General features: G+C 37.2%; 1 protein-coding gene across 2 annotated transcripts in view; it reads right to left on the bottom strand.

Moving 5' to 3' along the window:
- The window catches only part of AGBL1 (AGBL carboxypeptidase 1), a 504,403-nt gene that overhangs the window by 361,187 nt on the left and 115,274 nt on the right, over positions 1-27,942 (bottom strand). For both annotated transcript variants that reach the window (XM_075207749.1, XM_075207747.1), the window contains exons 7-11: positions 16,320-16,528; positions 12,357-12,528; positions 11,083-11,144; positions 6,518-6,631; positions 3,353-3,918 (exon numbers count right to left, since the gene is read on the bottom strand). In XM_075207749.1, coding sequence (XP_075063850.1) covers positions 3,353-3,918; positions 6,518-6,631; positions 11,083-11,144; positions 12,357-12,528; positions 16,320-16,528 — 1,123 coding nt within the window. The remainder of the gene's footprint in view (positions 1-3,352; positions 3,919-6,517; positions 6,632-11,082; positions 11,145-12,356; positions 12,529-16,319; positions 16,529-27,942) is intronic.

The following is a 27,942-nucleotide window of genomic DNA, read 5'->3' as shown; positions in this document are numbered from 1 at the left end:
AGATGATTTCTATCACTCATATTAAATTGCAGCACAAGGTACTTTATTCCTTACAATACAGGAGTTACACTTAAAAAATAAAAAATAAAATCAACATGCCACAAATACCACACTGACAAACATATATAAACACAGACAGCAAGATGAGCTAAAAAACATACAACACAAGAGACATACCGATAAATTAACAAATTGTATTATATTGCTATTTTTTCATCAGTTCATTTTCAATATTTGTATATATATTATTTTTTTTTCCACAAACCCTTTACCCGCACTAACCCGCCTCTGCCCTTGTCCCTGTGATTTGGACAGGGACCAGTCTGTTTTCCTATATTTTTACTGCTACTCAACATTTGACCCACTTTGAGCAGCTGTCAATGAAAAATTGATGTTTATTATAATAATAATAATAATAATAATAATAATACAAAAAAAGTAACATCACCAAAGTTATTAAACACCAAAGTAAAGTAAAACAATGGTAAGATGAGAAATAAACAGGGAGACCATGAGACAAACAGTCTTGCGTATATTTCCTAAAATACTTAGAACACCAGGTTATATAGTGAAAGAAATAATCATAAATGGTGTTCAGTGATTATAGCGGATCCTCTGTATGCCACTCAGTGATCATTTTTATAACTTCATCCTATACATTCTATACAAATGTTAATACAATGGCAACGCTGCGCGGCTGTGTAATGATATTCCACTGGAAAGCAGAATGTTTGTTGCATAAATCAGAATTCAGTGAAAGATCTGAAGGTTTTCAAATAAAGATTATGATGTTCTTTGCTACAATTATGATAGCAGTAATTGCCATTACTGGTGAAATGAGAATTCATGTTTTTGTATCTGCATATAAGAATACAAACTATTATGCTTTATCCAGCACGATAAAATCAAGAATTTTAATTAAAGTAGAGTGGAAAATGTGTGTATTTTTATACATCCCTGGTAGCGTCCACTCATTTTGTTTTCCATTTTTTAGTTGGCAGAACAGAAGTGACATGATATTAAGATATATCTTTAGGAAAATGCAGTTAATATAAATTTTATAGACATTTACGTGGGAAAACGGATTGGCTCTTCTTTAGGATAACCATCGTGGATTTATGTTCTTTTCAAGCAGGTTTAACAGCTTAGGCAGCCCGCTTTGTGACAACATAATGCACTTTTCATTACAACCTCTGCTAAACCAAATATGATGAATTAAAGTGTAGAGCAGAGAGCACTGAACCCCTCTCTCTGGGTATGTAGACTATAAAATGACACTGCATGTGCAGATGTTACTGAAACGCTGATGTGATTCATAAAGACAAATTCTTTGGAAGAGCTGCAAGTCACAAATGAAAACCAATAGAATTGTTTGAATATAAGATTGCTTAACTACATTACTTTCAACTTCCACAACAGCTGCTAAGGCAATACCACATGGGAACAAACTGAACCAAGGGCAACAGTGTGCTTATCATTATAAATATTGTTTTTAAGTATCTTCATAAACAGAAGTAGAACAGTACATTGCTGGTCCCATATCAAAGTGTGGATAGGAGCCCATCAATGCCGTTCTAGTCTCCCAGGCCCCCCCGCTCTGCAGAGAGGGTGCCTCTTTTGGACATGTTCAGTCCAACACAGTTCGCCGCCCATAAGAACCCTCTGTTCTACTCTTTTGAAAGCATAGGGCCTCGGGTGGGTACGGAGACTTTGGGAGGGGGGTTAGCAAGGCATTTCAGGGCCACGTAATAGTTACATTAGTTTATCTTGTATTGTTCTTCATATGCTTTTCAGTTCTGTCATTATTTCATCAGGCAGAGTTGTTGATTATCATTTTTCTGTGATATGACAGCCCTACTGTGCCTTCTGAATTAGACACCATTGTACCAGACAACAATGTGTCATCTCAGGCCTGTTAATATAAAGACATAAATAAAAAGCACATAATGAAGGAAGAATGAAAAAGTAGTGTATATAGTAAATGTTGCAGGAGAGCATGTACAAGCCAATAAATTAAAATCTGAAGATGGAAAAGTCATTTATATTACCCCATCTAAATAAACAAATTCTCTGAAGAGATGACTTAAGTTTGTGGCAGAACAGGCACAAGTATGAGGTAAGTTTTGCTTCATCATTCTGCACTTTATTTTTAATTTCCACATTCCACAGAATTTCTAATCTAGAAATAGAACTAACTGTCAATCCATAATCCATTCTGCTCTGGTGGGACTTGATTTCTGGGTGGAAGAAAAATTATAGGGGAAATTCTGCAAAAAACATTACATTCCACAAGAGAATTGTTGAAAATCACACACCCAAATGCATAATTAGGGGAATATTCTGCTAAACAGTTTTTGCACATCTCTAACTCACTGTTATTTAATTGTTTCCATCTTCTCTTTCTCATGTTCTAAATCTTCCACCTTAGTCATCCCTGGCTTCTATATGGTGCTAATGATAACCTCCTCCTTTTATTGCAGCAACCAATCATAAATCAGTCAGAAAGAGGGACAACCTAGCACTGATATGACTGCCATTGACAGTTGTGGCATGTCTGTATGTTTTTTGGTAATGTATAGGTAAGGCCAGTTAAATATTTCCTGCTAACACTGCCTCTGCAATAATTGGTCAGGACTCAGTGGGGTAAGTACATCCCCTCACTATGTTCTGATTGCTGTTGTTTTTTTTTATAGGTACATTAATATCAGACCATATATACTTAGAAACAAATTTAAAAAATCAATACAAAAAAAGCCCAAAAACCTCCATGTTGAAATCTATTTCTGTTTACATCTATTCCTTAAAGTACTGTTCAAGTACTGAGACACTTGAGTAACAGGTTGCTTGTCTATTTGGCTACCAGTAATTTAGAGCACAATTAATACAGCACCACTGGTAATTAAGTTTAAGTAATTTTCTAGAATATAACTTGCATCCACTATTCTGCAGCTATTATTTTCTCTAATTATGTTAATATTAAATATTATTTTTGGTAACTTGGCTCAATTAACATATGGCCATCTTATATTTAAATAAAATGAGAGTCCCCAAGCCATGTTCTCCGCTACAAGGCTCTCTCATTTCTCAAACAAATGGAAATATAATAAATATAATGAATATTCTTCTTCTTATTAACACTATACAAATACCATCATCTGTTTAAAAGGCTATACTAGGAAATGGTGCCTTTGAATCCTCTCTATCTAATTGTCAATTAAGATTTAAAAGCCACAAATTCACCTGAAATATAGCTATGGCTGTATCTCAACCAAACAGTTCAATGATTTTTAGATCCTATGCAGAATAGCAGTTTAATAAATAAATAGAGGAAAAATGAATTGAGCGGAATCACCTCTGTGATCCAAACTTCTTTTCCAAAAGCTTTTGGGAGAATGGGGGTGAGCTGTGACCCCAAAAGTCTGGAAATGCCAATACTCTATAATCTGGAACAGATTTGGTTTTTCCTGCTGTAGCCATGTAAATATGAGGATCATGAAAAGGTACATTTCCTTTGTGTTGTTCTAAAAGTTGGTTCACGACTGTGTGGTTTTCAGATTCGTCAATGCCATCCCTCTTTTTCAGCTTGAAGGACTGGACACATCTACTTGGGAAGAGGCTGCGTTCTCCATGAATCATGCTTGAGGAGTATGACGTTGACAGCTTTTTGTGCTGGTTATTTTCCTTTCTCATTTGATCTTGTTTGTTCATAGATTCTTTATCCAAGAAAGAAGTTTTGTTGGAATTGGTATTCAGTTTATTTTGCTCCAAATGAGTTACAGGAAAGATTGTGTCTGCACATTGGTCCACTGTTCCACAACAATCCTCAGTAATTCTCTCGGTGGATGGAATGTTATATGTGAAAGCGCTGGATATATTTTCCGTTGGATTCAGGACTTCTTCCGTCTCAGATTCCTTGTCCTTTAAGAAGTCAACAAAGTGAAATTGTAGGAAATTTGCTTAATGACCTAATAAAAAGCATATCACATACAGCAGGCTTGTTTTTCTTTTAATTAAAAGATTTTAAAGACAAACTATGCCATCACACAAAGACAAACACCATAAATATTCCTTGCTTGCATCATTCCATCAGGAGAAACCATATACTTGAATGTGTATTGTTTTTGTTCTGTAAAAATCCTTATTTGATAAAGTTTGATAAATTTCACAAAACTGTACACAAGGGACAAAAAAGATTCTAACAGGTCTCAAAGGGAAATCTAGTGTATGTTCCAGAGATGAAGAGGTTGGTAGATTAATGGTTTGGTTAATAGATATAGGATAATTAATGAACCAAATAGACAGGGAAATCAATAGACAGAAACATACATCAATGAACAGCTGACAGAAGAATCCATCCTTTATTTCATCAATCAAAACAGCAAAGATGAGTACGTAAAATATTTATCACAATCATATTAATATATGAGGCAAACAAAAATCGAAGCAAAACAATACACTTAAGCTCTACACTATGCATGCTGATATAAACAATGTCTATCCGAGTTTTGTCCTGGGCTGTAAGGATGATGTGTTGTGTGTTGCCTCATGATTTAGGTTTGCTCTACTAGTCGGAGAAAAAGTAGGAATATTTCAGAATAAGTATTGTGAAAGGTAAAGATCCCAATAATAAATGATTTGTACAAGCACATTATTCAATGCTAGAAGAATAATCTGCTAAGAAAAACATCTTTTAAATTAAAGATGCAACGCCATACATCATACCCATGCAGCTCTTTTAATGAGTCACTGAATAGGGAAAGAAGGAGATACACAGGAGAACTAGATGGTACAAAATGGCAGTCAGAAAACAGTGTAAAAGCAGATGCTGAGGAGGGCTGATGAGTGACCTGGAGGGCAGTTGCCCACAGGTACCTTTGTTTTCATAGAAGAGTGTGGCACTGAGAGATGGACGAGGACAGTGAATGTCAATGACCCATGTAGCTAGTGAGGTTTGCCCATGAGAATTCTGGAGACCAAAATTGACTATAATTATCTTACAGTAGGCCATAACTTTGAGTTCCAAGATCGTCCATATCAAACAAGACACATAAGAAATACATAGGCTGTCTTACTCCATTGCATTTAACTTAAATAAAGGATGCATGATTGAGCTCATAGAGGGCTACCTTGGGTGGGTCACTGGGCTACCTACATTTTTGTCCTGTTAAAATATCCTTAATAGACTGCTGCACATAGAGGCAACATTGAGTTACTCCAAGCAATACTACAGAGTAGTTCCAATAAGTGGAATGGTGAAATGATTGTTCTCAGCGTAAAAGCATTTTTTGGCTATGCACTGTTCAGTGGACAGCACTGCATGGTTTAGATGAGATGAGAGTTCCAACCCTGAGGCAGAATCAGAAGTTAATGGAAACAATGGAAGATTTAAAAACCTCTCCTCTCACATGTGAGTGCTGCAAGTTGTGCACAGCTCTAGCTCTATCAAGTCCATTCAGGTATGAAATATTGTTTAAGTCAAGTCCAAGTTCAAGCCAACTGATATAGTATTTACTTTGTCAAGTGATCAACTGGAATTATATTGATCCAAGTCTTGGACAGTGAGAAAGATGTACTTGAGAGTTGCGGTGGGCAATTTTCAAGTGTGAGACTAGCAAGAGGCATACAGAACTGCAAAGACATTGAGTGCATTTGCGTTTATGTTGAGAAAGATTGTAACAAGCCAGAGACTATTCATTCAATCTGTTTAGAGAGTAGAGTTGGTAAAGAAGGGAAACTTGAGCTTAATGAATGATCCCGGTATCTATAGGCTTTGTGAAACACCTGGGTCTAGTGAGAGGAACCAGGGACAAGGAGAATGAGGGTGCTGGGAGATCAGGGGAGCTGCTGAGAAGGACAAGATAGAAGTTGAGTGAGAAATTGACATCCAAGACAATCAAGCTATTAAGTGTGTACTGCAGGGGTATAATAAAATAGTTAATTTAGTCAAGAGATAGCCTGGCACTCATTTTTATAAACACCTTGGATATGTCCTGCACCACTACACGAGTTTCATCTAACAGCTGAACTGGTTTCCAAACTTACATGCTTGAGCACCCCTTTCTACACTTTAACCCACCTGGGAATACACGAGAGACTGAGCTAGACTAGTGAAACCTGAGTAAGAGGTAGATGCATGTTGAAAATTATTCATGGTTTGTGTAGGAAAAAAGGTCCTTTAGCCTGTTAAATGAAACTCAGAGTAACCATTTAATGTAAAAGCAAAGACTAAAACAAATACAAGAAAATTAGTTGAGGCTTTTTAAAAACTGTTTAAATACATTAGGGACTGCTTGGTATAAATGCATAACATTAGTAGGTACATGGACAAATGGATACAGGGTAAATATTTACTGTTATAAGAGGGAACATGATTTTAAATGATTGAGAGCCTTTGCTCTATAGAAAACAGGTACCTGTATCAGTCAGGAGAGCTGCGGTGGTATAGTAAATTACGGAAATTCAACAGAGTATGACAACTGCTTATTGCTAACGACTTGTAACAAGTACTGTATCTTACCTTAGATTTAAAAAGCTCTGAACAAAATGCTTTATACTGCTCAAATTCCTCAACTGCTCGATCTGGTTTAGGTCTTGACTTTAATTTCTTCAAATCTGTTTCCAAATCATCGTCCTAGATAATAAGAGAAAACATTGCTGTAGTGGTCATGTTAAAAAGAACAAAACAGGTATGTTGCAGGAACGCTGCATAGATGTAAGGGTTGGGGTGGGGAAAACAAGACGTCCATGAAGTACATGTTGATTTGGCTAAGAGAGGCTATTGCTATCCCTTTATGTATATAATGATACTTGTAACAACTGTATGAGATAGATATATATATATATATATATATATATATATATATATGTATATATATATATATATATATATATATATATATATGTATATATATATATATATATATATATATATATATATATGTGTGTGTGTGTGTGTTTTTGACAATACTTTATATATGTGTACAGTTTATACACTACAACCTATAAGTACAAGCAATAATCCAGCACACATCAGTTCAGTGGACATTTATATGCATTGGAATGTCAGTTGCGCATTTTCTTAATCAGTTCTGTACACAAAAGGTGTACATAGTCTATATTACACATACATTTATCATACACACCATCAGAATGATAATGATTAGTTAAGAGGATCTAATACTCCACAGTACAATAGTTATTCATTTATACTGGTCTGTATAAATGTTCATCTTCAATACTAGGAACATGTGTCAGTTACTTTTATATTCATAGTATAAACTCTTTTGGCCGCTCCTATATCCGAACCTACTCTTTGGTTTGATACTGTAACTCTGATTATGTTAAAAAATCATTTACATTCTATACCTCCAATGCATAGACAATAAAGTGTAGTGGAGTTTATCGGGTTCTGTAAGTATTCAATATCCTTTAATTGAATTTAAGGATGAACGCACTCGGATTCTTAGAATCTTAGAATCCGAGCCCCCCCGAACAGTGCCGATCCGAGTCAGATCCGAGCACTGTCCGGGTATTCCCGCCGATTCCGAAACTTAAAACGAGGCTCTGAGTCATAATCCCGCTGTCGGATCTCGCGATACTCGGAACCTTTAAATTCCCCGCTTGCCGCCGCCATCTTCACTCGGGCATTGATCACGGAAGAGGGAGGGTGTGTTAGGTGGTCCTCTGTCCTGCTATTTCTCGTGCTGTGCTGTGCTGTAATGTGCTGTGCTCTGTCCTGCTGAGTCCAGTGGTGCTTTTGGCAGTGCTCTGTCCTGCTGAGTCCAGTGGTGCATCAGTCCAGTGCTCTGTCCTTGCTGAGCCCAGCGGTGCATTTTGTCCTGTGCTTTGTTCTGCAAAGTGCATATTTCTTTCAAAAGTATTAAAAATTCTTCCATAAAAAGAAAAAAAAAGAAAAATTCTACAAAAATCCTTTTAAAATAATATAAAAGAAATCAAAAAAGTTCTTGCTGAGTCCAGTGGTGCATCAGTCCAGTGCTGTGTCCTTGCTGAGTCCAGTGGTGCATCAGTCCAGTGCTCTGTCCTTGCTGAGTCCAGTGGTGCATCAGTCCAGTGCTCTGTCCTTGCTGAGTTCAGTGGTGCATCAGTCCAGTGCTCTGTCCTTGCTGAGTCCAGTGGTGCATCAGTCCAGTACTCTGTCCTTACTGAGTCCAGCGGTGCATTTTGTCCTGTGCTTTGTTCTGCTAAGTGCATATTTATTTCAAAAGTATTAAAAATTCTTCCATAAAAATAAAAAAAATAAAACATTCTAGAAAAATCCTTTTAAAATAACATAAAAAAAAAAAAAAAAAAAGTCCTTGCTGAGTCCAGTGGTGCATCAGTCCAGTGCTCTGTCCTTGCTGAGTCCAGTGGTGCATCAGTCCAGTGCTCTGTCCTTGCTGAGTCCAGTGGTGCATCAGTCCAGTGCTCTGTCCTTGCTGAGTCCAGCGGTGCGTTTTGTCCTGTGCTTTATTCTGCTAAGTGCATATTTATTTCAAAAGTATTAAAAATTCTTCCATAAAAAGAAAAAAAAAAGAAAAATTCTACAAAAATACTTTTAAAATAATATAAAAAAAAAAAATCAAAAAAGTCCTTGCTGAGTCCAGTGGTGCATCAGTCCAGTGCTCTGTCCTTGCTGAGTCCAGTGGTGCATCAGTCCAGTGCTCTGTCCTTGCTGAGTCCAGTGGTGCATCAGTCCAGTGCTCTGTCCTTGCTGAGTCCAGCGGTGCGTTTTGTCCTGTGCTTTATTCTGCTAAGTGCATATTTATTTCAAAAGTATTAAAAATTCTTCCATAAAAAGAAAAAAAAAAGAAAAATTCTACAAAAATACTTTTAAAATAATATAAAAAAAAAAAATCAAAAAAGTCCTTGCTGAGTCCAGTGGTGCATCAGTCCAGTGCTCTGTCCTTGCTGAGTCCAGTGGTGCATCAGTCCAGTGCTCTGTCCTTGCTGAGTCCAGTGGTGCATCAGTCCAGTGCTCTGTCCTTGCTGAGTCCAGCGGTGCGTTTTGTCCTGTGCTTTGTTCTGCTAAGTGCATATTTATTTCAAAAGTATTAAAAATTCTTCCATAAAAAGAAAAAAAAAGAAAAATTCTACAAAAATCCTTTTAAAATAATATAAAAAAAAATAATCAAAAAAGTCCTTGCTGAGTCCAGTGGTGCAACAGTCCAGTGCTCTGTCCTTGCTGAGTCCAGTGGTGCATCAGTCCAGTGCTCTGTCCTTGCTGAGTCCAGCAGTGCTTTTGTCCTGTGCTTTGTTGTGCTAAGTCCATAAAAATTTTATAATTATTAAAATCTCTTAAAAATTACTAAAAAAAAATTATTTTAAAAATTATACAAGATTAATAAAAAAATAAATATTTAAGCAGTTCTAAAGAATAGGTACTGCAATCTATATTACATTCACTACCTTCAATTTTTAAGCAGTTCCAGAGAATAGGTACTGCAATCTATATTACATTTAATACGTTCATTCTTTAAGCAGTTCCAGAGAATAGGTACTGCAATCTATATTACATTTAATACGTTCAATTTTTAAGCAGTACCAGAGAATAGGTACTGCAATCTATATTACATTTAATACGTTCAATTTTTAAGCAGTGCCAACAGCTCCACCTTCATATTCTTCCACACCTGTGGCTGCGGGGAAAAAACTCAGTTTTCCTAAAAGATCCGCTAGCGGGGATGCAGACAATATCTGGTCCGGACTGAAGGACCTGCCAACCATTGCAGACATGTCTACTGTCGCTGCATTGGATGCTGTCACAATAGAAAAAATGGTGGAGAATAATTTTTCTGACACCATCCAAATAGACATGTCAGACAGTCCATATTGTTACTGGCAGGAAAAAAAGGCAGTTTGGAAGCCCCTGTACAAACTGGCTCTATTTTACCTGAGTTGTCCCTCCTCCAGTGTGTACTCGAAAAGAGTTTTTAGTGCAGCGGGGAACCTGGTCAGTGAGCGGCGAAGGAGGTTGCTTCCGCAGAACGTTGAAAAAATGATGTTCATAAAAATGAATTATCAATTCCTCAATCAAGTACAGCACTGGCCTCCAGATACTACAGAGGGACCTATGGTTGTGGAGTCCAGCGGGGACGAATTGATAATGTGTGAGGATGAGGAAGTACACACTGAAGAGGGAGAGGAATCAGAGGATGAGGATGAGGATGGCATCTTGCCTCAGTAGAGACTGTTTAGTTTGTACAGGGAGAGATGAATAGCTTTTTTGGTGTGGGGGCCCAAACAAACCAATCATTTCAGCCACAGTTGTTTGGTAGGCCCTGTTGCTGAAATGATTGGTTTGTTAAAGTGTGCATGTCCTATTTCAACAACATCAGGGTGGGTGGGAGGACCCAAGGACAATTCCATCTTGCAACTCTTTTTTTGGCATTATGTGACCGTTCAACAGCCGTTTGCCATGAGCACAAAGTAAAACAAAATGAAAACAAATTAAACAAATTAAACCAAAAGTATAATATAACTTATAAACACTACACTTGAAAGCCTGAGCCTTTAAATGAAAAAGTCACTCTTCATTGCATGAAGATTTGCAACAGGGACAGTTTTTTTGTTCACAAAGTCAACAAATAACACTTCGACCCTGTCTGTCTTTTACATCCTTGATGGGATCTCAATGATGAATGCTATGTACCATAGTTGGAGGAGGTATTGTGGCCCCGGTACCAAATTGAGTACTGGGGCCACTCCACTACGCAGTCCAGAAAGCTACCTCGGTGCAACGTTTTGGACTAAAAACAATATTGTGAGGTGTGAGGTGTTCAGAATAGACTGGAAATTAGTGGAAATGATTGTTATTGAATGTTATTGAGGTTAATAATAGCGTAGGAGTGGAAAAAAACAAAAAAACTGGATTTTAGTGCTTTTTATGCTTTTTTAAATATAAATCAGAACCCAAAACCCGAAATCAGAACCAAAACCTTTCGTCAGGTGTTTTGGCAAAACAAATCAGAACCCAAAACCTCAAGCTAATCAGAACCCAAAACCCAAAACCCAAAACGCTAAAAGTGCCTGGTGCACACCCTTAATTGAATTAAAGTATATTTGGAAAATAACCAAAATACATACTTCATCCTTGTTTGCATCATTCATGAGACTTGAGTCTATATCATCTTCATCCTCAGATTCATCTATAAGAGATAAATTGTGATAAGTTGTAAACAATATTTTGCTTTTTTTGTTGTTGCATAAAATACAGATTTTCATCACACAATCACCAATAAAATCTATGCCTATGTCCACATCAACATTTTTGAGTATCTTCGACCTACAACTCTTTACAACTGGAGATGCGGCACGAGGAGCGTAGGCAGAGCACAACATAGGTGTGTTCAGGTAATTGTGACTCAATTACACCAGGACGCAGACACTCCTGCCAGGAGGCATTCCTCTTGTGGGTGGTGGCATGCTGGTGCAAATATACGCAATGATGATGACTATCAGCAGCCCTATGTAGATGCTACTGTTTGGCAAATGGTAAATGAGACTTTCACTTTTATTTCTAAAATATTATTTTATCTTGTGAATCTGACCACATTAGGCTCTTTGTAGACAACATCACGTATTAAATGTGTTTTTATTACATTATTAGGTTGCATACTAACACATACACCTTGTATGCATCACAAGATCCATCCAACTCTATGGATGCAAATATGCTTTTTCTCGCATGCATCTTTTCCTACATGCTCCAAGGGCACCTTTGCGTCCACCTCTAAGTAAGCCCCATAATATATAAATGTGCTCACAATACTAGATGTGATTTATAAGAAGAAAATAGATAAACAATTAGTTTAAAGAGGATTTTATTATCACAGTTACAAGTTACAATATGCCCCAATAGCCTCTGAAGAGCCACATGTCATTGGCTATGCAGGAAACAAGTTTTGTATTCCTTGGCAGCATTTGAAGAGCCATGGACTACCCAACCCTGAATATACTGGAACTAGACCTAGTTGCCTAAGAATGATTAACTGCTAGGTAATCTGTGTTACTCCAGCTGTTGTAGAACATCATCATCATCACCATTTATTTATATAGCGCCACTAATTCCGCAACACTGTACAGAGAACTCATTCACATCAGTCCCTGCTCCATTGGGCTTACAGTCTAAATTCCCTAACACACAGACAGACACAGACTAGGGTCAATTTGTTAGCGGTCAATTAACCTACCAGTATGTTTTTTAGACAGCACATAACAACAAGAATTTTAAATAAGATAAATGTGTACCAATAATTTTTGAGGGAGGTGGGGTCACAATTGATGAAATGATCATATGACAGCATGGGTTCTGTCTCAATAAAAAGGTTTTATTTTGAGTTAGATGGTTTTCTACGAACCTTCTTGAGAGTAGGTTTTCCGTGCTGTTACTGGTCTGCTTGTTCCGGACACATGGTACGTATAGGAACTATATATACTGGACAGCGGCAGGGTACACTTCGGACAACACTTTCTCAAAACCTGGATTGCCGCACTGACTAGCGAGTCCAGGTTTTTGCAATGCAGACATTCCTAGGGAGAAAAGAAAAAATATAGCAATGAAAATTATGAGTAGCACAATCAATAAAACCGTCTGACTGTGTTATGCAGGAGAGGAGAAATTAAAGCAGGCACTTAAACCCTCAAGCTGTTTATGAACTGCATCAAACATGATGCTCATTGACTAAGGGATGTAAATCATCAACAAGGACTTGGGCACCCTTGTGTTACCCTAGGAAATAATTCTCTCACTACATACACGCTACAGTTTGAAGGATTGTTCTGCCTAATCCTAAAGGGAATAATTTACCTGCACAATCAACAAGATTTAATTATGTTTGTATAGTCTGAGATATCCACAAAACATGGCTTGCTGACTGTACTTAGAAAAAGGATGGGGACCTTTATAACACAGTGATTTATTGCAGTTCATTTCACAATGGAAAGAAATGCGGGAGGGGAGAAAATGGAAATATGAGGAGGTATTGCAACATTTTCTTCCTCTATATCTGCTATGTGAATACATTAGTGCATGTCTCAATTGTGGTTTTCAGGTTGGCATAACGTTATGCAGAACTTAAGACTGCGACTAAATTGTGTATATTGGAAAAAGTAATCATGTCATCTCAAAGAACTGCCTTTTTCCCAAAAATACTGAAACCTAATTTATGCCTTAAATAAATCGTGAGAGTAAAGATGGGTACACACCTATGCAGCATACTTCAGATGCAATGTCTCTAACCATTTCACCAAGGATTAAAAGTTCTTATAGACATGCCGATTCATGCGTACACACCTACACAATTTACCTTCAGGTCTGTGATATTCATCTGTCATAACCATCTGCTGAAAAGATTGTGCTTCCGTACACACTCTACAGATATCTACCTAGGCTGCTGTTGTGAATGTGTTCATACTTCTACATTTGCCAGGCTTTCTTCTATTATTGATCGTGACTTTAGGAAGTTTATAAAACCAAAATCAACAGATGCAATGTGTTTTGGTGCGATACAATAAGATCATGGGACCATACACACTCTTGCAATATCTGACCAAATGGTTGTGAATCCGGTGATCTGCATGATAATTTCCTAGGTGTGTATCCAACTTTAGAGGACACCAGAGGCTGTGTTTATTTCATATTTCACAGTTTTACATGTTTAGCTCTTAGTTACATTGGTTTATTCACACATATTAATATTTAGGAAATACTATATAGAAATTAAGACATGCTATTGTAAGTATTGGTGTACAGTTAGAGCGGTCCTGTAAAGCAGGAATGGATTGAAATTACAAGTGCCATTGAGCGGTGCTCAAGCCTTGAGCCTCCAATCCACATACTCCACTCCAGTCCACTTTATATATATACTTTGAATTTTCATTTGACTCACCAATCATATATTAGCATAATACACAAGTGACATTAATATATCTATAAAGTCCTGTAAATAAGATCTGTATAATCAGTGAGTTCTGATATCGTTCCTTCAGGAAAACTTATGTATTATACTCCACCTACTGTAAATTATTATGGATTTCTTGGCCTTGGATTTCTTTGATCTATGTAAAAGCACTCAGGTTATAACTTAATGCTTTAAATGGTCATGTAACTCCTCACTACCTTCTAACAACCCTATAATTTACAATAGGGAATTAATTATGCCATATATACATATGTATATATCACACTAAAATACACCAAAAATCACACTGCTAGTATTTTGCAGTTAACAATAATATCTTCTTAGATTCTCCTGAATATATAAATAAAATCTGCTTACACCAAGCTCGCTTTATATCTTATCAAAGTTATACATGCCTTAGTGAATTTAAAAGGAGAAAGTGTGTGCCTCTTTACAGACCTGTATTGTAATCCATCACTGCTGTATGATATTCATTTGTGCACAGAATCAGCCACAATACTACAGCTTTCCCTCATTCTAAATGGAATGTCCCCACTATGGTTAGGTACACAATACAGTGTTTTCAGCCGAGTATTGGGTCAATCAAATGATAAACGAACGTTCGGACCGATATTGCATTAGCGTCTATGCTCCAGCAATGAACAAGGATCGTTCCAAAGCACAGATCATCGTTTGATTTTAATGCTCTGCAGAACTATAAATCTTGTTCAGCTATGGAAACGTCCTTCCAATCCTGCAGTGTGGATACACTCACAATCAGGATCTCCATGGAGTTTACAGAGTCATATTCTTTTCAGCTGATGGTTATGAGAGACGAAGAGCACAGGTCTGAGGGTAAATCTTTTAAAACATGTACAGGACTTCTTTTTTTTTTTTTCAGTCGTTGTTACATTGTAGATTGGTCGAAATATTCTGTAGTGTGCACTCAGCCTATGTCCGAGCTGTTGTATCCAGTATAAGGAGCACCACTTGCTACTTACAACTGACACCATCTTGTATTGCTAATCTGTGCAAGTGTCTATAAAAACAGAAACAATTACTAAAAAATAGGCATGAAGGCAGTAAAAATTATCATTTGGACTGCTCCTCTGCATTTTCTTCTGTGGGATAAAGGACTCCCCGATAACATCTACTTGTAAAATTCTACCATACAAATGGCCTTAACACTGGATCAGTACATAGATAACATAGTTGCAGGCCTACCTATGTGGTTCTGTCTATAAATCCTTTTTATGCCATTGTGCGGCATGAAGCTAGCCAACAATAAATCAATGTTTAACATTTTACAACATATGCTTGGCTCTATATATGAGTAGATACATATTCAGTTACATATATTACAATCGCCTTTTTGCTTTTTAATTCACACATTATAACATCTTTATAATTTTTTGCATGATTAGAATACATAAGCATCAAGGAACGTCAGCCACTTCATATTAACATTTTGCACCATTATAAAACGTATATACCGATCCATGGACCAATGATCGTGTTTAATCTATTGTTCATGACAGAGGTTTTGATTTTCCAGCAAATCAATTAAAAACTATTGGACCATCATATAGTATTTTAATGTGTATGGTGAGGGTAAGAGCTATAGTAATCTTTCAAAACTGGTTCCTGATAATATTATATTTGAGCAATATCCTCATAAATTTATTTTACAATACATTATTTTTAAGATAACATTGTTAGCAAATGTAATATATGCTAACAATCCAATCCAACCTCAATACATTACACAAGGGTTTCCCAAACCCAGTCCTCAGGAGCTCTAGCACTGCATGTTTTCCATATCCCCCTGTTGGAGCACAGGTCTATTCATTAATTACTGACACATTTTAAAGGATCCACTGTTAGGGGCATATTCAATTATGATTACGGTCCGCGGGATCGCGCCGGAACGGGCCGCAAAGCTAATCCACGGTACCGCAATAACATGGATATTCATTGGCAGCCCATATGGTTGTGTACGAAAATCTGCGTTGTTGCGGTACTGTATTACCGGCAATACTGCGCACTTTCTGTGGTAACGCGCGTTACCGTGGACCGGAATCATAATTGAATATGCCCCTGGAGACTGGATTTGGAAAACACTGCGCTACACCATAACAGATTGTGATCTTCTCAAGACATGCAGTCATTGCTGCTTAGCAAATATATCTATACTGCCCAGTTTGCAGATTGCAAACAAGAAAAATATGTGATAAATCTCTAGGCAAGCCTCATTTGTATAATCTAAATTATAGCTAGTAATAAAATTGCAAACATAACAGAAAACAAAAACTAGAAATGCGGAAAAACCTGAGGGATGACACATAGCTAAAAACTGTTGAGAGATGAAAAGAAGTATTTTGAGCAGCCGTACCATATTTTCCCATAGCCATTTCTACTTACCTGTGCTGTCGTGTATAGTATTTCCATTCCCCTGGCTTGTATGAAGGCTTCTCTTCCAGATCGGACATTAGTGATATGTTTAATGCACTGCAGCAGGCCTCTACGAATAGAGATATAGTTGTTGGCAGAATCACTGCTGTGCCAGTCTTGATAGAACTGCAATAGTAAGTACACGTAACCTCTGTTTACGGCTCTCCTGCCATTTGATTCTATTAAAAAAAAAATAATAATAGTTTAGAAATGTCATTTTACTATGTTTTGAGTGATGGAGTTATAGTCACATATGCAGTCATTTAAACAAGAAACTATTGGACATTATTATTATCCTTTATTTCTAATGTAGCATTGTATGTTCTAGAATTATGATATAAATAAATAACATACTATGACATCAAACAGAAGGTTAAGATGGGGCTGCCCAATCTAAGCGATGTGGGGAATAAATGATGCAAAAGATAGTGGAATAGCAATTGTAGCTGGTGAAAACAAAAGTGTGTGTGGTTACTGTAAGGAAGAAGAATTATCAGTCTTTAATAAGAAAGCAACCATTGGTGACTGGCAGTCTGTGCAGTTACAGGTCGTGTGATACGGTTAAAAAGCATGCTTTTATTATCTTTTTATTTAACCATAGTACTTACTGCCCTGTGGCCTTTAAGAACAAAATATATATGATTTTTAACTTAGTTAGCATGTTTGCACAAATTATTATGAGATAGCACACACTCACGTACTACAGGTTTTTCCTGAACTTTTACTACAATATGTTCTGGGCCTGACTAGGCAGGGAGGTTGGTAGGACATCCATTTTCTGGGCTGGACAATTTTGGTTTGGCCAGCTGTGGCCACACAGCATAGAGCATTGACTAGTGGCCACCAGGCAGAGGATGCTCCATGGCCAGTCTTATTGGGTTTTATTGTAAAAACAATCGGAAGAGCTCAGTAGGATCTCTCTGCCTGCCTCTCCACCAGGCAGGGTATTGTGCAGCCTCACAGTTACCTGGTGAGCAGTCTACTTAGTAGACAGCTCCTACCATACTCATTGGTGGATGATGCTGGTCATTCATCAATTGGAGTGTGGATGGTCCCCACACATTGACTGGTAGATATCTGGAACTATCCAACAGAGTGCAGTAAATAGTATGACAGCAATTCAGGACATCCAAACCTGTTCTTTAGTGCTCCCAGAGAAAGCATGAGGAGTAAGTAATTCATTTTGCCAATACAAGAACTCTGGGGTCTGATTTTGTCAACACCAGAGAGAGACCAATCAGAAACTAGTTATCATTTATTTAGTACAGTCTACAAAATGACAGCTAGAATCTGATTGGTTGCTATAGGCAACATCTCCACTTTTTAAACCCACAGTTTAGTAAATATACCCCTTAGACTTAACATTGCTTGCATGCTTACCCTGGAAGGACTGCAGGTGGCACTGTTCCTTACTGCGTTTCTGTGTTTGCTGTCAATGCACTCTGTTGTACAAAGAATATTCTAGTTTATTCCTATATTGGTTTTACATGCAAGATATATAGAATGTTTCTGTGTTGCATAGAAGTTACTAGATTATTCCATTATTATTATTATTATTATTATTATTATTATTATTATTATTATTATTAATAGTAGTATTATTGTACATCGGTCACTAGAATACTCTCTGTATTATACCAAGGTCTCTAGAATAGCCTCTGATTTGATTATTAGTCAGATGTTAGGTGTTGCATCTGATTATAGCTCTTTCACAAAACAACTTTTCATATATTTATATTTATTTAAAACAATACCCACATTAGAAAAACCAGGCCCACACATTTTCCATCACACCCATTTCCGAATTGTAGTTTGAGGGGTGGAAGAGACTGGACAACTTGCTTCTGCTTGCGAAAAGTGGCAGGCTCACACTGAGTTTTTCAGTGACTCTGTGTCCAGCAAAACCTTTTACTCCTATCGCTTGATGGTAAAATATAGTTTCTGAATGTTTATAGGTTATCATACACTGGAGGTCAGTTTATGCACCAGGATATCCATAGGTGCTTGTCCCTTGCATTTTTATCTGCTCAAAATGTTGATTAATGCTGTAGAAAGTGAATAGAGGTTAACTTTTCTATTGCCTGGAGAAGTATAAATGTCATCATACAGATCTAGGTATTCCCCTCGTTCAGGTTTGAAATCTAGTGATTATTTTACTTTATATGTATGCTGGAAAATCTGGCTAAATTTACACACACACACACACACACACACACACACACACACAAACACACACACACACAAAACTGATTTATTAAACTTATACATTGGGGAAACCAACCATTCTAACTAATTAGTTCATATTAAGCCACTCATTGACAGGGATATTAGTTTAGTGCTTGTGTTTCAATCAGTCACAATGTGTTTTAGCCTATATATGTTGTATTATGCTATTATAGATAAGATGGATCTTTATGAAGACAAATTATTATTAAGTGGGATATGGCAGGACTGGTTTTCTGGTAATAAGGAATTTAAGGCAGTTTGAAACTACATTAAAATATAACTTGCTGACCACCAGTTATATAACCTCTAGTGCAGGTTCCAGAAGTTCCATATCTAGGCAGCTCCAAATATCAGAAATAAATTAAAGATGAGAGTGGCTGAAAACACCAAAGAGCACATTTATAAGAAAAGGAGCAAAATGTACCATTATGTGGGAATTGATACCTCTCACACCCCTCCATCCTTGCTTAGCTCTTTATTCTCTATTCCCATTTCAGCTTTACTCATCCAGCAACTCTACTAGCACTTCACGCTGCACAGTGTGAATCTGCCAATCTGTTCACATGTAACTTGTGTAAAAGTAATTTTATTTTTCTGTAGGTAACGGCTAATAACGCTGGCATCAATTATGGGCAATGATTTTAGTACTGGGGAAGCAGATTGTTTCATGCACTGTTCAACTGTGCGGACATGAAAGCTTTTCTATATACGTTCATGATATTTGAAAGGCAGGATGCAATGTGGGATTTCCCATATTATCATCAAGCTGTGCTGCTACCTATGTAAAGATTACGTTCTCACTGTACATAGCTTTGTGTAAGCAATAGAAAGTACATTGCAGACTGGTTATGGTTGTGAGCATGGGCAACAACTTCCTTGAGTATTCTGAGTGATCTGGATAACTGGAGCAGGGGCAAGAAGAGGAGGAGTGTTCGGGGGGGTTGAGAGCAGGGCAGAGGTAGAAGAAAGAGCAGAATGGAAAGAGGGAGGTGGACAGAGACCAACAGATGATGCAAGGGTTGAAGATTAAAGTCTAAAGAAACAAAAATAACCAATGACAACAGAAAGAAACAATTCAGAGCAAGAGTGAAAAGATACAAACTCAAGAGAACAGCAATCAGGACACAAACACTAATCTGAGATGAGAGAAGGATGCATAATAATAAGAGATCATAGCAGTGTCTTTCCTCTGTAATGTTCCTGTAGAACAAACTATGACAGCTTGAAAATTATGGCTACTGTGTTGAGAAATGAAAATCTTTAAACCTGTGAAAGAAAAGCTTCTGCATTACATCAGGATTAGTAAAGACAACTCTGAGTGGAGACAATAATGATACTCAACAGTCTTGACATAGTGGTTAGTAGACAGGATTTAGACCTCACCCATCGCCTGTCCAGGAGACTACTAGTGCCTCTGCTACTTCTTCCACCTCAGCTTTAGTAGCATTGCCTGTGAGAAGCTATATTTGTGCACCTTCCAAAACTTGACTGCATAGATATAAGACTGAATATTTGGGTTGAACCACTACAAGGAACTGCTAATTTTTACTATATTCCTATTGATATCCAGGTGACATTTGTACTAAATGCACTAGAGGAAGATGCCTAAAAGATATTGCTCTTCAGACCGGAAGAACAGTGAACCATACTGACATTATGAACATGCTGAGGGATATTTACGATGACACTTCCTCCTCTGTGGTGCTGAAGAAGAGGTAGTTCAATAGATCCCATCAAGAGTTGACGGCCAGTCTGCAAAAGAAAGTTACGTAATCTGGAAGCCCCAAATGATTGATAGTCTGCTAACAGATCAATTTATTTAGGATCTGCATAATATATTATTGAGGAACATCCTCAAAGGATAGCTGGGTGTTGATGAATATACAAGCTTCTATGAGAGAGAAATTATCCATAACTGGAACAGATTTCTCCCAGTATTGTATATTGGTCACTAGAATGGCCTGGTACCACTGCTTGTGAGCATAGCTTTTGTAATTGCTGTAGACCTTGGCAGTTGCTGCCATGGAGCAGCAAGAAACTTCAAAATAGTACTCATAAGAAATGGATTGGAAGTAGATACACTGCTGGTGGGAAATTATCAAGTTAATGCAATGGAAAGCTGGACAGATTGCATAAAGAGGAAGACGTACAGCATTATTCTCCAGATTATTAGGCAATTAAATGTATGTACACAAACTTGCTTTACTGCCCAGGTATATAATGGGACTGGTTGAAAGGATACCGCTGGCTAAAAACAGCCTTGGCCATCGCCTTCTGATAACTACTGATGTTCCAACTATATTATTATTATTTATATTATATATATATATTTCTGCATAACAAAAAGGAGTTTGTTTGCTTGTTTGTTGGTGAATATCTTCCACAATAGTTATTTAGTATCGAAAAAGTACACTATTAAATCACATAGCAACAAAGCGACATATGTTGAAAACATTACTTTTTAGTTGTAAACAATTGTCTGACTGCTGGAAGGAAACCTCACGACAACACAACATAACAATGCGTCAAGGCAACAAATCTTATTTTCCAAATAGCATTTTTTGGTCTATTTGCCCAAAAATTTGGTAAGATATAAAAACTGCTACATATTACAAATCAGACCCGCACAACGCCGGGTGACCCTGCTTGATACTTTGACCCGGGGAGCCTGTTCTGAGCCTGCATTCGGACACCCCAGCACCGAATGGGATGAAACCAATGCAAGGTGGTCCAATTGTATTCTGGCCAGGTTTTAGGGGGGTTAGGGTTAGGGTCCTGGTCGGACCTCCCATTGGTGTATGCTGGGCAGAACTTTGACCTGGGAAGCCTGTTCTGGGTATTTCACTGGATGGCTTTGGATGACATTTAATATAAAAACAACAACAACACTGGGCAGCCACCTCATGGGTGTGTTGGAAATATACAATAATATACAATAAATATAGGCGCTCAATCCACGACTGCAAACACTATTTATAGAATGTCCATTCACACCAAAAACACTTCCTTCATACAAGACAGCAGCCTTCCTTCAATACTTCGGGTAGTAAAGCAACGAAAATCTGAGAAACAAAAAGAAGGACAAAGGGGTGCCTAAGCATTTAATAAGTGTCAAAGGCTTTTATTGACAATTACATTAAGTTTATGCAAAGAGTCAATATTTGCAGTGTTGTCTCTTCTTTTGAAGACATCTGCAATTCTCCCTAACATGCTGTCAATCAACTTCTGGGTCCTTTCAGCTACCGTTGTGTATGTTATCTAAATGTGCTATATACTGTTGTGTGCTTGGCAAAACTTAGTTGTCCCAAGACACCCATTGATGATGCAGATGACTCAGCACAACATTTTGACATCTGGTCTACTGTAAAAGAATTAGTGACACCTCTGATGTAACTCCACCTGAACCTACTATCAACTATCAACATCCAAAAAATGGTGGAGGATTATTATTTATTTTTTTGAACAATATAAAGAAAACAGTTTTATTACCAAAGAACAACGTTGCTTGCAGAAGTAATGTAAGCATGGATGACTAAATAGACATGTATCTGAATTACTCAAACCTTCCACTTTGTGCAATACTGATGAAACAGCAGCAAATCTGTACTTTACGTCAAAGGTACCTAACTATATTACAATTTTTGGGGAATTGAGGCTGATTCGAAGCTCAGTGATGTACTTGCTTTTTGCTGTAAATTACAATGGCTCTTTTTAGTGCATTAGAAGTCAGCGCTCGTCGCCACATATTAGCTGTACAATTACCACAGTTACTGAAGGAATGGGTGGAGCGATCAAATGAATCATAACTGATTTCATGATCTAAGGACAATTCTATCTTGCACCACTTTTCTTTTCTGCCACTGCTGTGTGTCAATGTTTCCTAGATGTGTTATGAACTGCCGTGTGTTTGTGTCATTGGTCTGTCGCTTAGCATCCAGCCAGGTCGCTGCAGTCTTTGTTTGAAAGTGTATGAAAATAATATTGTGACCTGTGAGATGGTCAAAATTGACTGCAAATGACTTTAAATTAGTGTTATTGAGGTTAATAATAATGTAGGGAAAGAAAAGCAAAATTATGTGATTTTAGAAAACAAAATAGGGATTTTTGAAAAAAATAGGGATCCAAAACCAAAACACGCAAGGGCGGTTTTGCCAAAACCAAAACATGAAGTTAATCTAGATCCAAAACCAAAACTAGAACATGGGGGTCAGAGAAAATAATATATATGTGCATATAAATGTAATTAAATGCAAATACAAATGAAATACAAACCTATCTTGTATCCCCCTTTATAACCCATTGCAAACATCTTTTCTGCAGTAGACCAAATGGAAATGACAAATAAGTAATGCAAATAGACGTACCCATAACTCCAACCCTGCGAGGAAGCAATGAAGTAGTAATTCCAACCAGGGCCCTATCTGTGTGGGGTTTGTAGGTTTCCCGACCAAAACCAGAACATGGGGGTCAGTGAACAAGTGAACACCTCTAATATATATAGATATATATATATATATATATATATATATATTATATATACACACACACACACACACATAAATACACCAGAGACAGGTATGCAAAAGCCTCCGGTGAGAGGCAGTTCTGTGGGTGAAAACGACTTGTTTTAATGAGGAAGGTCACAGGAGAATGGCCAGACTGGTTCAAGCTGACAGAATGGCAACAGTAACTCTATAACCATGAGTTACAACAGTTATATGAAGAAGAGCATCTCTGAACACACAGCATATTAAACCTTTAAGTGGGCAGGGGACCACACTAGGTTTCATTCCAGTTAGTTAAGAACTGGAAACTGAGTCTACAAAGGGCACAGGCTCACCAAAATCGAACAGTTGAAGAAAGGAAAAAATTTGCCTTGTCTGATGAATCTCGATTTCTGATGCAAAACGTCAGATTTAGAAATGGTGTAAGCAACATGAATCCATCCTTCCATGTGTCATTTGTGCAGGTTGGTGGTGGTATAATGGTATAGGGAATGTTCTTGGCACACATTACGCCCCTTAATACCAATGAAGCATCATGTAAATGGGAAATTTGCAGCATAAATGTGCAACTGATAACTCTGCAGCAACTGTGTAAGGCCTTGTGATCAAGGACCAGAATCATGATCGACGTTTATATGGCCGACAGCGTAATATAGACAAGGTTGTAAAGTCGACAATAATAACATTGACAGTATTATAAGGTTGACAATTTAAATGTAGACAGTATTTTAATGTCAACAATTCTGACGTAGACAGAATAATTAGGTCAACAATTTAAATGTTAGGTACCCATATGTCAATAATATCCCTAACCCTAACCAAATAATACTGTCTACATTTGAATTGTCGACATAATAATATCAACTAAATGAATGTCTAGATAATCAACCGCATACCACTGAATTCATGCCACAAAGAAATCAAGATATTCTGGGGGGCAAAGGGGGGTCCCACCCAGCACAAATAAAGTGGCTACATTTTAATTATGTTTCTCTTCCACTTTTTTAAAGTTATAAGTTTTATTTTTGTGTTTTTATTTAATCTTCACACTTTATTTAATCTTTCGCTCTAAAGAAACTTACTCCTTTTAAGAGTTCTCCTCACCAGACTGCTTACCAGATAAGAGTGATTTATATATTTATCACAGTACGCAGCATTTTATTGGATTATCTGTATTTCATCCTTAATTACTGCACTATCATGTTGAACATATAAACAAAAGAAAACATTAATGCATTCACCAAATACACCAATAATCTATGTTAAAAATAAGGACTGTTCGGTCTACATATTGTAATGTATGTTAAGCTGACCAACTCACAACATAGTATAGTTCAATCATGATTTAATTCTGAACTTCAATGGGTTTGATTCATCAAGGCACGTATTCTGAGCGCAATCCGCGTTCAGTATTATATGTACGAAGCTAGACTTTGCGCCAGCAAGGTATGGATCTCAAGATTCATGTGCTTTTGAAATCAGGGGCAGGTCTGCTGTGCCCTACTACATCGGACACAACAGGATGCAATACCGTTGTGGATTATAAATTTGCAAAAGAACGCACAAGAAAATTAAAAAAATCTTGCATTATAGTTACCTGATAATAATAAAGGCATTAATGTTAAAACAGTAAATAAAAAAATAGTTTTTTGTTATTTCTTTACCCCCATGAAATACATTTATTATAATGTTGTTAATGTCTACTGAACATAAAATCCGTTTTTACAGTTGATGGTGATTGCAAACATATGTTATAGCTTGCTTATGAGACTGTCATCACTACTGATTGGCACTTAGACTAGCCCTTTTAGCTGGCCGAAGAGATTCAGCAGAAAAATACAGCCCCTTCTGTAAATTAACGACAGCAAAACGACCCTTCCCCGCACAGTTCACTCCCCAAAATCATAGGCTGTAGTAAGTGTCCTTTGCACTCACAGGCGCACAGAACAGGACTGTGTTCACAGATGTTCTGCCGGTTCTGGGCATGCGCAGAGTGATTTTGCGTACGATACGCTCAAATTCAGACAGATACGTGCCCAACATGTTTAATGCTATGCTTTTTGTCAGGGTTGATGCTTACATACACACAGCTTGTAAAGGCAAGTCCTCATCCAAGCAATAGAAACAGCTATTAGACACTTGGGGTATATTTACTAAACATCTCCACTTGCCTATAGCAACCAATCAGATTCTAGCTATCATTTTGCAGAATGTACTAAATAAATGATAGCTAGAATCTAATTGGTTGCTATAGGCAACATCCCCTCTTTTTCAAACCCGCAGTTTAGTAAATCTAGCTCTTAGGCTTTGATACCATTTGAATTTAATTAAAGAACTAGAAATGGGGTGCAAGAGGTTAACTTTACATATATTGCATTCTGTATGTGAACCATAAGGTAGCTGAAAAAGTAATGATTTGTAAATCATTTTATTATGATTTTTGTTTATTTAAAGTTAGGTGAATATTCTATTTTTGTTTTGCTTTTTTACATCTGGGCATTGAATCTTTCATAAAATATGTAAACTTTTTTTGCTCTATGGAAACTTTTGGACAGTTTGTGGTGTTACCGTTAAGTCATAGAAATCACTTGTGGGAAAAGTGACAATTTGAGGTCATTTCATTTAAAATGTATGAAGCCCATTTGTAATTCCTGAGTTTTTGCGGCAGCTTCCAATTTTATCACTTATTGTTGTTACTTATTTATAAGTTGACAGCATATGCTGACATGTGGCACTGTATATATGTGGGAAATGAGATACGCATCTCCACATATTTCCCTGTTAAAATATCCTAAAATAAATTATTGAAGGCGCTACACACAAAAAAGTAGCCATAAATCAAACAACCACCCTCTCTGTGTGAAAACTGTCACTGGGCACGCCCGAGAATAGTCAATTGTAAAAAAAACTCTGCTTGTATAATTAAGACAGTGGACCTAATTTATAGGAGCAAAGTAAAAAAGGAGCAGATTTGCTTTTGGATAAACCATGTTGCAATGCAAGAGGTGCAAATGTATTTATTGTTTTTGCATGCATGAAAAATACCTTTATTGTTACACTGCAATTTAGAGTTGAGCTAGAACAGTGATGGCTAACCTGTGACACTCCAGGTGTTGTGAAAGTACAAGCCCCAGCATGCTTTGCCAGCTATGAGTTAGTCATCTACTGGTAAAGCATGCTGGGGCTTGTAGTTTCACAACACCTGGAGTGTCACAGGTTAGCCATCACTGAGCTAGAACATACCACCTCTCAACTCTAAATCTGTACGCACATTTAAAATTTTGCCCCTCTCCCTTCGGTGCAACATGGTTTTACCAAGTTTCAAATTTTTTCCTTTTTTTTTTACTTTGCTCCTAATTCTCCATGGGGCACAGTGTTAGCAACTCTAGTTTTGTAACCTTTACTATAGAAACTATTGTAATTTATCACTTCATGTTCAAAATATCACAATCATTAACAAGTTAGATATATGATATTTGTTTTATATAAAGGTGCTTTTGAGACTGCGACCTTCCTGCATCAGTGACAGGAGTGTGCTGCATATACTAACTCTTATGTTGGAATTTTGAACATCAATAAGATGTAATTAGTCACAAAACCGCTGCATGTAGGGACCCAAAAAGATTGCCTACTCCAATTAACATCTGGTCAGGATTGTTCAGATGACAAAAGGGACAGCTGGTAAATTCAGTTGGTTCATGACTGTATATTACCGTGTACGCAGTCATCATTGATTGTGCCAATGGTTTGGATCTTTTAGTGTTGTGCACACACATGTATGTACATTTTTGTTTAAATTTGACAGAAAACTGACCACTGGGAGGTCAGGCCGAGCAGCCGGTTAGCCCTGTGTGGGCACGGTTCATCTGTGGCTTTCTGCTTGCCTCCATTCACTCATCACAATATAACACTATCTCTGTCACATGAAACCCTGTCCTCAATAACCTGAACACGCCACTGTCTCCCATAAGATTAGCATACTCATCTCATGTAATACTTTGTACTGCTGTGAACATTCCAATGAGCTAATTAGCCATAGGTTGTACTATAAACATCCATTTCAAAGCTGAGGACACAGTGTAGGCAAGCCAGAATTGAAGACTGATAACAGCAATATACTATGACCCTAGTCACACATAACTTAGGCATTGTATTAATTATACTTTTAGTAATCATGCAATTAATTGTTATTGAACAATTTATTTTTAAATAACTGCACATATCAATAAAGTACATAAAGTTAAGTTATTATCTCTTCCCGTAAACTAAACAGAGTCAACTTTATAAGCCTAGGAAATGGATAAGAGTAATGAAATCCTTGGCTGTGTTTATAGGATAAAATTAGTCCAAATGAACATTTTATGTTCGATAAGTAAGAGTCATAGGAACTAAGATGAGTTTGTTGAGACTGTCTGTCAAACACATCACTTGTGGTTTTCCTGGACGGGAGTAATAACCTTCGTTTTGGCTGCTTCATTGTGAATGCATAGTAGTGCATGAATGATCATGTCTTCTTGTTGCCCACAACCACAGTAAATTAAGAATAGACTCCAGTAGGCTACCAAACGGTAAGCCCTATATGTTCCAAAACAAAAAATATTTGCTTGGGAAGAGTAAATAATAAAAATTAAGACTTATTTCTTGTGAAACCGATGCATCACTAAACTATTAGGCCAGACATTAAGGCATAAATTATTAAGACCATTAAGGGGTTAGGGGATATTATTTACATACCCCACACACACACACACACACACACACACACACACACACACACACACGCACACACACAATGCATCCAGGAAGGATCTCTTTTTTGCTGGTGATTGTTTGTAGAGTTTAGACCTTTTAGGGCTCATTCA

Source organism: Mixophyes fleayi, chromosome 4, assembly GCF_038048845.1.
Source record: "Mixophyes fleayi isolate aMixFle1 chromosome 4, aMixFle1.hap1, whole genome shotgun sequence".
NCBI lineage: Eukaryota > Metazoa > Chordata > Amphibia > Anura > Limnodynastidae > Mixophyes > Mixophyes fleayi.
Note: the sequence above shows the minus strand (reverse complement) of the source record. Positions and strands in the feature narration are given on the sequence as shown.